This window comes from Bombus terrestris, chromosome 12 (assembly GCF_910591885.1).
Source record: "Bombus terrestris chromosome 12, iyBomTerr1.2, whole genome shotgun sequence".
In the NCBI taxonomy this organism is placed as follows: Eukaryota; Metazoa; Arthropoda; class Insecta; order Hymenoptera; family Apidae; genus Bombus; species Bombus terrestris.
Window position 1 is genome coordinate 5891319 of NC_063280.1, and position 15369 is coordinate 5906687.

Genomic DNA, 15369 nt, shown 5'->3' on the forward strand with positions numbered 1-15369 from the left:
CTGTTATACTTTATCAGGTACATATTTTGTACATTGTCCTACGTAATAGATTATTCTTCATGATGATAAGGATTACTCTTCTTTTAAAGATTATTTACACTCGAAAAGTCAATGGAAATTGTTTTTAGAATAAATAAAAGATTACACATATAAAAATTATTATTTAACTCTTATTGTGTAATATAGCGTAGTGTTAAATTTCACGTAAAATTACATAAATTCTATAAATATTTACAGTATTGTAAAATAAAATGGCTTATTATAAACTAAAAGAAGTTAAGCAAGATCTTCAATGACTATGTAATACCATGTATAAATATGATGCTCAATCTACAGTTACTTGAAATTCGTAGCGACACATATATTAAATTACTGGAAGAATTTTTTTTAGTCGATTATATCGGAATATATATATTCGTTTCCAATTCAATGTAAATATGTTTTAGAAAATGTTTCAAAACACATAACATTATTTTCCCGTACATCGATATGATGTACTGCTTTCTCAGTACTTCAATCCAACTATCATAATTCAGTAGAATACTAAAGCTAAATGGCCTGTTTTTAATTTGCATACACAAGTTTCGACTTTCATATGTGCTGAATAGGTGTACATTTGAAGAAATATATATCCGTTTAAAGCTATTGGGGCACAGTCGGAATACTTTACAGTCGAAACTGAAACGTCGTCGAATTCACATCAGAGGTATTACTTAAGCTGCTACTTTGTTCGGTAAGGAATACTGTTACTTTTTTTTCTTTCCTTTAACAATTTTTGTTTAAATCAATGTGTTTCTTGTAATTACATTTTATTCTAAATTTGTTTCCATATTTCATACTATGAAGATTATTCTATAAATTATTCATATAAAAACTGAAGAAATGAATTATGTAGATTTCAAGAAGAAGACAAGATAAGGTTCAAATAATGTTTAACTGAGCTGTTCAAAACTCACATTTATATTCTAGATACATTTCATCTTATTGCCTTGCTTTATCATTTTTTATCTTATAAAATTTTGCTGAACAATTGTTATACTAAATTACGTATATTGTCCGAGGTTTAACAGGTAGATCATCAAGATGTCTTCAAGTGGAAGTAATTTATATATAGACGACTTGGTGACCTTTGATGAACCAACGGTGTCAAATGAAAAAAGCGAAATAGCTGAATTTTTTTCTCATACCAATGTTTTGGTAACAGGGGGTACGGGTTTTCTAGGAAAACTACTCATCGAGAAGTTGCTCAGGTACTCTACTGACACGACACTATATTTCAATAACTTTTTGCGTATTACAAACGAATGCAAACAATAAATTAACAGCGATTATTTAATCTTACGACGTACTTTTGTGCCTAAAACATATTAATAATCTCTTATTTCTGCAATTTTGATATTTTTCGTAATTGTAATTTCTGGGCATGGCATGCCATTATTGATTGCTAATACCTCTTAATTCGTTTGTTGAATAATCGGTTCAAAGGTACTTCCGGTGCTTATGAAATAATTCTTTTCTACGTATAGCTGAGATAAATTTGTGTGTAATTACAGCAACTACATTACTTCGTGAAAAATTACACAAATACACCAATTAAATTTCAATTTTATTATATATGGGTCCTTAATATTCATGATATTCTATATATTCTAATAATAGGAATAATTAAAGTTTTTGGTACTTTTAATACGATTGATACTTTATGTACTATACATTGTTTGATAATACATTGACCTAATGTAATTATGTCATATTATTTTGCATAATAAGTCATTGTATTCCATTCGGAGTATATTTGTAGAAGCTGTCCAGATATTTTAAGATTATATATGATAGTGAGACCGAAAAAGGGGAAAACTGCTTTGGAACGATATAAAGAAAGTTTCGAAGAAGTTGTAAGTAGAATAAGCGCTTCAATAAAGTATCTTATCAAATGAATTGTAATAATTGTATTATAATTGTATAATATTTTTATTAGATATACGACAAATTAAGATGCGAGCAACCGAATTTTCTGCAAAAAGTAGTAATATTAGAAGGCGATGCAGCGAAAGAAGATTATGGACTGTCGCCAGAAGATAAAAAGACTTTAATGAATGTGAATATTATTTTTCATGCAGCTGCAGTTGTGCGATTTGACGAAAAAATTCGGGTTGCAGTGAACATCAATGTCAGAAGCACAAAATTCTTATTGTCATTTGCAAAAAAATTACCAAATTTTAAGGTATATCTAACGTTTCTTATTGTAATTTCTATACGAAATATCTTAGACCAATTCTATTAAGGACATAAATAATTATTAATAATTACAAATAATTTTATCTATAGGCTTTTGTGCATGTATCAACTGCATTTTCCAATTGTGTACGTAAGCATATTGATGAAGTACACTATACAGATGTTATAGATGCAGATAAAGTTTTAACATTGTTGGATACGTTGGATGATGGAAGACTTGAACAAATGACTCCTATGTAAGTATTGCTTTAAAACTCTAAATTCTAATTTTCTGAATAAGAATGATTATAATGAACTGCAAATATTCTGTATAATAGGTTGCTTGATAAATGGCCAAATACATATGTATTTACTAAGGCACTAGGAGAAAATGTAGTATTAAAGTACGGTGATGGTCTACCAGTTTGCATTGTACGCCCCAGTATCGTTATAGCAACTTACAAGGAACCAATTTCTGCATGGATAAATAATATGTATGGACCCACAGGTGTAGTTATGGGTAGTGGTATAGGTTTGTTACATACATTGCATTGTAAAGAAGAAAATATAGCAGATATCATACCAGCTGATTATGTTATTTCCAACATTATTTCCTCTGCTTGGGATGTTGCCAATAGGTAGTATTTTGTCATTTTTTTATTAATTTTACTATTAAATAGTATGAAAATTGAGTAATACCATTTCATTCATAAACAAACATAAAAAAGAATTGATAGAATGAAATAATAAAGAATTATATTTAGATTAAAGAGATATAAATTTCAATACTGGTAATAATTATTTTGTTTCATAGAAAAGTTGCAATAAAGTCAGACCAATTTTCTAATTTACCTGATGAGGAAAAAATACCTGTTTATAATTCGGTATCTTCTTGTCAAAAACCAATTTCTTGGGGTGAATTTATGAAGCTTAATGAAATTTATGGATTAATAGTACCTAGTACAAAAGTTATTTGGGTTTATACACTGACACTCAATAGATATTTATTTCTTCACAATATCTATACTTTTTTATTGCACATAATACCAGCAATTATCGGTGATACACTGGCTCATCTCACTGGTCGGACACCTATGTATGTATCCTATATACCAATTATAAACTATGTATAGATAACATACATTGATAATTACATGAATTAATAGTAATATTTCACTAATATATTTTTAGATTATTAGATGCATACAAAAAAATACATAAATTCAGCACTGTGATACATTACTTCGCAGTAAATGAATGGAAGTTTAAAAATGACAATGTTATAAAACTTTGGAACAAGATGAATTCTACTGATCGACAAATTTTTTGCCTTAATGTAGAATACTTGGACTGGAAGGAATACTTCTATTATCATATAAGAGGTGTTCGTATGTATTTATTAAAAGATCCTATGGACACAGTAGAAGCAGGACTAGCCAGATATAACAAGTACGTTTCTTTTCAATGTTTATTGAAATTAAAGTTACTGTTACTATACATAATAACATGAAATATTTTTATATTGTAGGTTACGTCTAGCGCATAATACAATCATTTTAATAATATCACTATTACTTTTATGGGCTGCGATATCATTCATAAGTTTTCTTTGGTCTTTTTGCCCTTTATCACACTAATAATTATTGATAGTAATATTGTAGTTCTTTTATCTACATTAGATTTAAAACAATTTTTTCCTATTAAAGTGTACATCCCTGTTACAAACAGTTGTTCACTATCGAACTTATTTCATTATAATGATAATAGATGTCGCCACAAAGCTATATTATCTTTATTAAAATAAAATGTATATATTCTCTTAACTTTATTACAATATCCAATTTGTTAAGTAAGGAAATATTTGCTTTCATATTCTGTAAGAAATATTAAGATTGTTTTATAATTGACTAATTCTGTTGGTTCTGACATTTCTATATTTGGTCAAAATAGAAAACTAGAGAAGTTTCAAGTTATTTACAAATTTTATTTATATTATTTTTATACTATTTATATATAAGCAAAATATTAAAAATGTTCTACAATAATTATAATTTATATAATCTTTAAGCATTTTGTAATATGTGAAGCCTTTATTTCAAATTATTAACTTGTTTATATAGGAATATTTTTAATGAATTAATGTCACAAGTAAAAAGAAATACAAGGTATCAGAAGCGTTATTGAAATTCTTATATTGTGAAATAAGATGAAAAAAAGTGAAATAGTTATATTAAAAAATAGAAATTTGAAATGTCATATAGAAATATATTTTCATAAATAAATTAAAGATTAAGATTTTGTTCACTGAGAATTTTTAACCGAGCGTATCAAACTAAAAAGTTTCTAATCATGAAAATGAAATGTATGCGTAGGAGTCCCTTCTCAATTTATAGCCGCGTTGTTAATAGGTGCGACTACAGTCTTGTCTACATGCTAGGCACATTGTATACAAATTGATTGATTTATTGTAGTACGAAGCACTACTGAAATTGTTTTTTTTCCTATTTAAATACTGGATGTACTAGTAGTTATCATATCCTTCTTATTTCAATACTATTTTTTACTTTAAAATATTAGCTTAAGTTTTACAATTCTTATAGACTTGTTCTAACTATAAATTAAAATGAATTAATAGGAATAAAATATAGAGAGCTGGGAGGAAGATTTTGCATAACTTTTTCGTGTATCTTTTATGGCTGTGTATCAAGATTTATATAACCCATTTAATATGAATAATAAATTTGTTATGCTGTAATATGCTTGTATTCGATACTAATCATGATATTAAAAGTATTATAAAAGCTTGGTATAACCAAGACTGGAGAAATACTATATAAATACATAATACATAACAGGAATGGATCGAAGGGCAGATGAGGAAAAGAAGCGGGTAAGTTGTGCGCCACCATCGTACATCGAGCGTCAGAGTGTAGTGCGATACGGGGATGGAGGCCGCGCGAGCAGGCAAGCGGTTCAAGCGAACAGAGTCGAGGATCGAGAACCAACCGGCGACTCAGGAAGGCAGTGCACGCCCGACTGCCGACACGAGCGGATGGCGTACGTTGCCGCTCGCGCCACGATTACCTCGTGATTTTCCTTTCTGTCAGAGATACCGTCGGTCACCGTTGTCGATCTCTTGTGACGAGTCACACAGTACTCTAAACTAAACCATCTATTGCGATTGCACACAGTCGGAGTCTTCAAGTTCGTTTGTGACTTTGTGTGCCGCGCTTCGATCGCGGAATAAGAAAAAAACAAACGAACGAGCGAGAGACAACATAAAAGGAAATAAAGAAACGGAGAAGGCGAAAGGTAGATTTTCCCCTTTGATCTTTGTCTCTGGTCGTCGAATTTCATCGTGGTCGTTTCGTGTTTTGTCATCGACGAACATCGCGTACGTACACGCTTTAACACCACGTGTGTGCGCACGCACGCACGCACCAACTCCAACGACGCACGTATTTACTATATTATCAGGCCCGCGCGGCTGGCGTACGGGGCGCCCTCCAAAAGTCGTGTGTGCGCGTGCAACCCTACCGGAGCCCGCTGACGTTGGTTACCATAGTAGCGCGCGTGCCGATCAGCTGATCGTTGGGATCCGAGCGTGTTCGACCGTCGGCAGTCGGCCAGCAGCGGCTCCGTCCACTCGTTTCATGCGTTCGTGCAACTCGTTTGCCTTTCGCGCCGTGATTTAGTGATCAACCAACTATTTCGTCAACATCCCATCTCCCATTGTGGCAACGCATAGTTCCAGGAAAATTCTCGATACAACTAGGCAAACTTGAATAGATCGTACATAACGGTCGGATCATCCTTTTATTCGCTGTTTTTGCGGTTAGAAGGATGCACTGTTACATTGTATCCGTACTGTCAATCTAATTAGCCAAGTAAACGACCAGACGTTGGCTCAAGTATGATTTGAGGTAGCCAAAGCCGAACTAAGTATGTTGTTCGAGTAATTCATTTATGTGCTTGTGACAAGGAAAACCAAAGCATTTCGAGATATGCCATTGCATACGATTATCGAGACCTTGCCATGATTTACGTCACGCATTTTAAATTCAACCGTCCAGAAGCGAAATTCAACGGAGATATGTCCAGCGACAGTGGATTCGAGTATTAGATATCATGATTTGTTTAATTAAGCGTTGTAAAGTATCCCGATTGAAACATCGAATCAGTTTTGTTGTCGAACGTTTTCAAATTACATTCGAACAAAAGTTTATAGAACGTAAGAAACAAGCTTGGTGATGGTCGCTGCGTATTTCTAACCGCGCCCGATAATCGAAACTATGTTCGATAAATAATAACAATAAACACAGGCCGTCTCTCGAAGCAGTAATTTACCGTGCGTTATGTTTTCAATAGCGTTGTCAGGTGACCTTATGTACGTGACTAACCGTGCGACCATCAATGACACGCTACAAAATCAACAAAACAAACTTAAACTGAAAAACGATCACTCATTCAAGTAGATATCTCGGGGAACTACGAAGAACGCCCTTGCCACTTCTCGTAATCGATTAATTTGCAAATGAAACAAAATACAATCACTTGAATTAAATCGATGTATCACAGTATTCGCAAAAATGAATCATTTCGAATCGATCGATCAGAAGATGGTGTTGTAGTGCAGTTTGGAAAAAATATCGATATATCGATATTGTTTGGTGTCAGGTGTCGTTAGACTGCAGTGAACGATGGCCACACAGTCTTCGTACGAACGAAATGAAGAACAAAACGCGTCGAAATTGGAAGTAACGGTTGTGGTGAATGATAATTTTCATTAAAACAACATTCAGGCTCGCTTGGTAATCGGATATCGCAGAATGTGAAAGCTTTTTTGTACGGACACAAATTTTTGACAATCGTTTGTACCTGTGACGAATCACTTGACTGCATGAACCAGACTCCGTGTGAATATGTGAAGTGACTGAATTCTTTTTTTATCGAACTTTCGTCAAAAGTGATTTTTCGTTTTATTTCGTGCTGTGCCTGCAACTGCATCTTTATGCGTCAATTGCAACAATGACAATTCGAAGTAATTTCTCGTTCACGCGGAAACTCTGTGATAGCCAATGCCAGAAACGCCATTACTCGGATTAAGTCAAGTGTGAGAAGATCGGTTCCTGATATCATCTTGATAGAAAGCTTGGTGAGTAAAAAACATATATATTTATCGTAAAGTAAAAAAGCAGAAAAAACATTGTTTTTGTTACACCGATAAACATGTTGAGTTTTAAAAATCAAAGTACATATTAAATTGGTGCATACGAAATATTGTACATTGAAATAAACTTTAACCATACATTGTATCTCCTTTGAGACATTTGTTCAAAGTAATTTTCACACGATTGAGCGAGCGTTTTGTTTTTCAATTTGGTTGATAATCAAGGGTAGGTCAAAATTTAATTAATAGTTATTGGCCTGTCAAATTAAAATTTCGGATGAACAATATTTCATGGCTACCAACCAAACATATTTCCTTCGTATCAGTTCTTTCCCGCCATTTTTTATCTTCTTTCATTCGAGGCAACATTATTTTTTATATATTTCGTTTAAGTGGAAATAAATAGGATATGCAATTTTATAATTGAATAGACAATTACATTTGAACAAACAATTATTGTAGCGTGTAACGTAATTATAATTTTTATGACTATAAGCATAAGTAACGTCGAGCAGTATATAGACCCTAGTCAGTTGTCGAGTCGACGAACCTCTATCGATCTTTACCTCCTGTCTGCGTCTGTCCTCCACCGCTCTGTCACACAGGAATGCAAGCTGTGTTGTATTTCTGGCGTAGTTATTTCTTAAGTTTTTCGAGTTGTGATCACCATCACAAATTTTAGAATAAACTGCTTAATTAAAACTGTTCGCTGATTATATATCATAAATATTAATGTCCACACCGTGTACATATGTGCGATTAAAAATATTTCATGTTGAAAGTCCCGGTGGGTCTATGAATCTTAGAGGATATTCTCGTAATACGTCGTATATCTTAATTATAATTGTTTGCTATTTTCTAAAACATTGATAATAAGTAATTGTATAATAATTTGATTCCTTATCCATTTTTTAAATATATTTTTCTGAACATTTTTATTTGAAATGTGCACAGAATAGGAATCGAAAGAAGAATATATATTAGTGTAGTAAATGTTTACAAATAATATTGTACGAGACACGTTGCTGGCCACAATGCAATATGCACCACATAATAGACGTACACACTCATTGATAATCTCTTGGCAATAATCGACGATATACATACGATACGTACCGTTGTTCTTGGTTTTTATTAATATGCCATTGTACATTTTATCTGCTTTTTCAAGAAAAAGGAAAAAGTACACGCCCTTTGAAGCCAATCGTTATTTAAACTTTTAATTAGCAATATGAGATAAAATTGATAAAGTCGATTAATGGTCCAGCTTATCATCTTCTATAGAACTTCTAATAAGAAAAGTTGAATCGTTTTGAAATGCATTAAAATCTCGCTGGATCTAATAATCGTACTCGTAAATTTGAAAGAGCGAACGTGAATGTTACAATGTGGCTAGGAAAAGAAAGAAACGGAAAGAATATCGATCTTGCACCTGATCCTACAAAGCCAGGTGTAAGCAGGTACTCGTTCTTGTAAAACCGTCGTAGATGCGTTTACCTTCGTGGCTACTAGCCAACTAAATTCTCACAAACTAGTTCTGAAATTTATGCGATTCTTGGGAGTGCACAACCTAAAGAGGATTCTCTGTTTTGTCACATACTCCTCTTGGGACCTACCGCCTCGAAGTGCAATAAACTGGAACGATGGCTGAGGCTTTTAGCACCCCAGTGTGACCACAACAAACGGAATTTTAATTCGATTATTTACCTGACAAACATGATTGGCAAATTATGTCCATCGTTTCCATATTCTATAGCCATTAACTCAAACGAATACAGTTTGTTCAATGACTGAGATCGAATCAGTATTACTTCACTTTGATCGCATAAAATTGTTATTCATTCGAGAATTAAGTTCTTAATTGGATACATTCCCCTCGCTGTATCAGATAAGATTTAATTAAAATATACCGGTTAAAAGTGAAAATATTCATAAAGTGTAAATTTCCGAGACAAGAGCGTCGTTGCAACTGGAAATTGATGGTATCGCGAAGGTGGTCCGAGATATGACTTTGTATAGATAGACGGTACAATATTCCAAATATAGACAGTAGAAACGGCCAGGCGCATCTTAATTTGCGGTTGTACGTTCCTAATTTGGTTCACTGACGTTGTACATCTAACGAATAACGTTTTGTCACAGTCGCACAAGCATTAGAATGGACACGATGGTGCGAAGTAAGAGACAAAGAGACAGAGAGGACGGTTATTAGTTCGCTCGCGGTTATTTCATTTGCGACTCATGGTCCACGGTACGAGTTGGTATAATTGTCAGGTTTACGAGAGTCTCGCCATGGATGCTTGCGACAAAACTTCATCGAACCGTATCTAGGAAGTTATAACCTCTGGAAAAAGTACTGTTAATCGTGTTCGATCTGCGAGCTGAACGAACCAAAGAATTTCATTTCTTGAAATATATCGTGACTGTATCGTTTAATAATTTATAGATTTGAATTTATAAGTTAGCTTGCGAAATTTCTAATGCTATTTCTATAGATTTACGTATGAAACCTTTTTATCGAATAAAAATACGCGATACAAAATTATAAAGTCGTTCAGCATGTTCTCCTTATTTTATGGTTTCGGAAATGAAACTCGCTTTTCCTCTTTAAGTTTACAGACATCTCGACAACACTTGAAACCGCTTACGTTTTGTATACTTATATTTAGCTACACGTTGAGAGAGGTGAAGTAGCTTGCGGAATCTAAATGAATAAACACCTGCGCGTCTATAGGATAACTGTTAACTGTAATTGTATGTTTTTTAACCTCCGTTAGTGTTGATGCGGCATTTTCAATGCATAGTACACCGTTCCAACACCATTTACGCCAATGTCCATTTAATTATTTAGCGCTAATACATGTAAACTCTGACATTTGATACGAAAGAAACATTTTTGAGTAACCTGGATAATCTGACCGATCGAGCAACGTATTCCACTTCTAAATAAAAAAAATTGGGTCGAACACAGTTCAATGAATCCAATTTTTAGAACCGAACGATAGAATAAGAGTGGACTAGAGGAAATATTTTCCAAACGATTTATATACATATATGTATATACCCTGTTCAATAGTGTGGCATTTAGTTAGTCATCCACTTGACGCTATGGTAGACAAATATCTATCTAACCGGTGTGTTGCGTAATGTTTGAGCGCGATGCGCTTTAAACGCATCTTTGTGGTACGGACACAGCGATGCCCCTGACTTTCCGACATTGATTTTGACCGCAGAATCAACGTGCATAGGAGAGAACGCACCTAACTGTTCCTTTGACTATCTTATACTTGTAGGCTGTCAGATTGTTGACACAGCCAGTGACACGTTTAATAGGATTATTTATGCTTCTAAAGGCGCTTAGATGGTCCCACGTTCGTATCAGCTTCATCTACCTGACAGCGCGTAGCATAATTATACCGACACGGTTTGTAATATTGGGCTCGGCAAGCCAAGTGACAACGCCTAGTCGTCCCTGATTTTGACTTCGTTCGACTTCTGACGTACGACGAGACGTTTTAATCGTCTACGAATGCGCGCGATCGTGCTGCTGCTACGTAACTTGTCCGATGATTATTGACATGATTATCTCGCACCAGTGCGCATGGACTAACGAATAGGAATTAATTGAAAAGAAACGTTAGATCCAACGTTGCTCGTGTTCGAATAACGGTGTTCTCGCGTACACGATGTTTCATTAGGTACATGTTGTTTGTGTGTTCGTTCGTTATTGCCACTAGTTTACTCTGGTTAATTGTGCGTTTGATCGGGCGTCAAAAACCGTATTTATAGCGAAACTTGCAAATCGTTCGTTTTGTCCGTTGCTCATGCTGTGAATTTTAATGAGTTTGTTATTTATTCCTCTTTATTCCACCGTTAAAATGTTCTTTATGTGGCACGTATACTTATGTCTTAATACGTTGCGTGAATTAGAAGAGAGAGGCAGCCGTACACGAACCATTTCTCTGCAATAATTAATTTGTTCATGAATATTTCTTCGTATGCGCGTATCTAAATAATACACGGTTATAGACTCGTGTTCTTAATTGTTAATATCTAATTCATTTTGTATTGCGATACTATGTACGAACAAGCTTGTAAGCTTGGGCGCGTGTTTACGTGCGCACGTGATGCGTGTGTGAGTGGCGCAGGTAATTTGCGGTTTTGAGACGAGACTGGATTCAGTCGGATAATGACCTGCTAGCACTCGTAACGTTAATTGCACTCGTTTCAGTCTTTTGCACAGAACATCATTGTGTTCGGGCTTCGACTCGAGTGCCTTTGGACGCCAACGCAAGCGCGAAACAACCGCGTGCGTACGATCCTTTTCACGATCATTTTAATGGCACATAAAAAATTTACGCACCCATTAATTCGTGGTTACCTTGGCATTAAGAACTAGTTGCATTTTAGGGCTACTTAAAATAGAAAACATTGTACACGCTTGTATACCGTCGCGAATGACAATAATTCTTTCAAAAATCGTATTCCGATAGATACTTATTTCATGAATTTTAATGATAGAATTCGATAGTAATACATGTCTTCCGTTTAAAACTAATCGAAATTTCCCAATATTTTCATAGATAGGGCTGCCAGTAAAGTTCATTAAAATTCTTTCACCTGTAATTGCAATAAGTATCTAGATGATAAACCGTACATAATTTAACGGCGTATTTAACAGCAGTTCTCACTCGTTCCTTAATCGTATTGGAAAAGCGTTGAATTCCCAAATATGCGAGGAACGCAGTAGCGTACGTTAATTAACCATCTAATTGGCTTGAATGCATCTCCGGCGTCTTACGAAATAAGCTTTACTCGAATCGTCGAAGAAGTTACGTATATTGTATTTTATCTTGGTCAAGGGAATAGCTGACAAAAATATGAAAATGCTCTTGAAATTCTAAACGATTCAACGGCATCGAAGTGTCTGTAACACTACAACGATGCAATGATTAAACGTATCGACGCGTCCTTTTTACTTTCATGATTAGACAAAAAAAGAGTTGTGTCAAAGGTTGAAAAATAGAGAACCGCTGCTGGCGATATAACACGATATAAGCATGGATCACAGGCGACAACCGCTCATTAGCATACAATACAGGCTAATGGGATCGCACGCTGACGGCTACCGTTCAATATCACGTCCACACATAACTTTAGTCACCCTTTCGGGAAGAAAGAGTGGCATCGATGATATTAAAATTGTTCCACAGGTCCGGATTAGTTTTTCTCTCCGTAGTTTGTTACAGCTTTGTCTTCGTACTTAATTTGTTTACCACGATAGCCGCCAGGCTTGTCTCGCGATTTATGCAATATCGAGGATAATTGTGAAATATTCTACAGTGGATTTAATTAATTTTGCATTAAGTCCTTTTTCAAACTTCATCGTCTGAAATAATATTAATGAATAATATTAATTCCTCTGTTGAATTTTCTTTAATTCATTCTTCGGTAAATTGCTTTAAAAGCAAATGTAAATTTAGCAGCAATATTCTCGCGAATATTGCGAGCGAAACTCGTTGAAAAATTATCGCTGTATCGTTAACATATTCGGAATTACGACTTCTCATAATGGAATTAATAATCAGCCGATGGTGTTTGTAGAAGGTTATTTATAGAGTAATAGGTTTTTATTCCTTGTTTTTCAGTTCCTTCGTACTTATTTCACGTTACTTAGCAAATCGTTCATCGCACGTGGTACACTCAACAGGTACAATGCCATTTATTCAACAAAGGCTTCGATGATTAATTGTAATGACTAATTCCTGTATCAGATGCATCTGTTGTTCCTCGCAATATAGACCTAGTTCTTTTGTTCGCTAATGAAATTGCTTATCTACACGTATCTTGTATCTACTACAAATAGGAGATATTACGTACTAAAATTATTCGGAGTAACTCCCGATAATATATCGAATTACGTTTTGTGGCCCGCAGTTTATGCCGAGCACGTATTTCTGCTAGAACAGATAAAACTGGTTCGAATCGTTGTAGCGGGTATTGTAACACTGACTGCTATTTACACGTCATCGTATTATAGTTCCAACTACGTCCCTCATTACTGCTGGCAAATGCGTGCGAATGTCAGTTTTAGTACGAGGCAGTAAAAGACGCGAGGCGTCGTTGTTATTGCTTCTCTCGTGGTAGTTTCTGCTAGTTTTACCGGTCCGTTGTTTCATTATCGTTTCGTTGGGCTTTCTGCCGAGAAGGATTACGAGATAATGCGATAAGTCGGGGGTTTTGGAGCGAACAACGACGATACGAAGCACGAGTACACTGATGTATAGAAACGTGCATGGAAGATACGACGATTACCGTTGATGTGGAAAGCGAGCGAAAGAAACTATTTGTACACAGTGACACAATTAACGTTTGAATGCCTTTAAGGATGTCTGGTATGCGTCACGTTGATATTTATTTTAATCATTTAATACGCGTCTCTCGTAGAAAAACTACGAATAATTATTTGCTCAGGCTGACGCGCGTCTCGTTAGTCCAATTCGTAATCGCGCATGCAATTATCGGTAGAAGACTTCTAAATTACTCGAAACTTCAGCTTAAGTTTGCCGGAACGTTTTATGCTACACAACCAGCAGATCGCGCACCAGTCTTGGTAGCAGTAAAAACGCCAATAGGTCGGCGATAAAATTAAATGAACACTTACAAACTCTAGCCGTCGGTTCAAGCTGAAGAGAGTATGGAAGCGAGTAGCTGTCGATAATGAGAAACTCGATAAAAACGACTGGAACGCTTCGTCTCAATTGATGTACGTCCCGTCATAATTGATACTCTAACGTCGTACCGCGAGCTCGGGGCTTGTATTTAAAGAGTCTTGGATTACGTCTAATGAGACGTTGCTTTTGACCTAACAATAGGCGATTACGAATTCGTTCATCTTAAGAAAACTGACCATTTGCCGCACGTTCCTTTCACCCTATCAGGAGAAATTAGTTCTCCGATTCTCCGCCGAGAGGATTTTTAAAAGGAAAACGTGCTTTCTAATACCATACCAAGCTAATTATGCGCATAAGTCGATATTCCTTCTTTATTTTCCTCACCTATCAATTTCAATGGTAGTTTCGCTCGTTGAATCCGAATTGCTCCGTTGAATCGGTTTTTAGGATACGATGATTTTACTCACAGTATCGCCTATATTTTACATAAGATAGAATTTACGGAAGGAAACCGACTCGATACATATTTTGTAATTCAGGATGAGGGTTCAGGGTTGGCTCGTTAATTTTCATTGTCTCGTGCGAGCTGATAAAATCTGATACTAGGGAAAGGTATGAAGTACATGTACGTGATGTACATTAATGTATGATAGAATAGGAATTTCTTTTGTGGTACGTACCGGCGAACCGATGTGGATATATGCATATATATGTATTGCAGATATGGGTAGATCTATATGCACGACATGGCATTCAGAGCTTGTTGCATTCCGATTAACGCGTTATTATACGATGCGTATTAGAAACCGTACTTGCGACCAGCTAATGCGTTCGCGGTTCACACGCGTGTATTGGGCATTCGATAAGCATTGTAACGTAATGGAACGAACGTGTTTTGTGAAAATGTATGTTCGGTTACACGTGATATGGTTTTTCAATGTATAGATACCTATTAAAAATTACCTCCTTTTTTTAAAACGGAAAACAAAATAGCGATATGTATGTTTGACTTACAACGATATATAAAGCAAATGTAAAATACTAAGCCTACCCGTGCATCATGCGGTGAATAGTGGAACGGTGCGATGTACCATGAAAAGCATCGGCTCACTGGGTTCGTATTAAATCCATGCGAATCTATACAAATGGAAACATAAATGCAAGCGTGCATCTCGGTACACACGTGTCACGTACATACGGCAAAGTGTCGTCAAGTATGCACCGTATGCTAAAACACGATTCGCTTTCGAAATAAATCGATAAGATCTCGGTTGAACAGATTTCAAATTAACGTCAATGTACAGCACC

At 35.3% G+C, this 15369-nt stretch overlaps 2 protein-coding genes across 5 annotated transcripts in view; both read left to right on the plus strand.

The window, feature by feature from the left end:
- Positions 1-614: 614 nt before the first annotated feature.
- On the plus strand, positions 615-4972 carry LOC100643779 (fatty acyl-CoA reductase wat). Of its 2 annotated transcripts, none has more exons than XM_012315204.3 (9): positions 615-733; positions 1071-1250; positions 1802-1895; positions 1979-2224; positions 2329-2474; positions 2556-2855; positions 3032-3313; positions 3409-3666; positions 3746-4972. In XM_012315204.3, the coding sequence occupies exons 2-9, from the start codon at positions 1084-1086 to the stop codon at positions 3852-3854; spliced, it is 1602 nt and encodes a 533-aa protein (XP_012170594.1). In that variant the 5' UTR covers positions 615-733; positions 1071-1083; the 3' UTR covers positions 3855-4972. The 2 variants fall into 2 exon arrangements, with proteins under 2 accessions (XP_012170594.1, XP_003399944.1); XM_003399896.4 differs by having other exon boundaries at positions 617-733; positions 1062-1250.
- A 234-nt stretch (positions 4973-5206) lies between these two features.
- Positions 5207-15369, plus strand: part of LOC100643418 (Krueppel-like factor 6) — a 290325-nt gene continuing 280162 nt past the window's right edge. The window contains exons 1-2 of one of the 3 annotated variants that reach the window (XM_048410690.1): positions 5207-5529; positions 6895-7372. The gene's annotated coding sequence lies outside the window, so the exon portion shown is untranslated. Of the gene's footprint in view, positions 7373-15369 lie in introns of all 3 variants that reach the window. The other 2 variants (XM_003399894.4, XM_048410691.1) reach the window with 2 other exon arrangements.

Bases quoted from the DNA above. Each gene is read 5' to 3' on its own strand.
- LOC100643779 (XM_012315204.3), top strand. From the start codon at position 1,084: ATGTCTTCAAGTGGAAGTAATTTATATATAGACGACTTGGTGACCTTT. The intron at 2,475-2,555 runs GTAAGTATTGCT...TCTGTATAATAG, and splicing joins CTTGAACAAATGACTCCTAT to GTTGCTTGATAAATGGCCAA. The intron at 2,856-3,031 runs GTAGTATTTTGT...TTTGTTTCATAG, and splicing joins GCTTGGGATGTTGCCAATAG to AAAAGTTGCAATAAAGTCAG.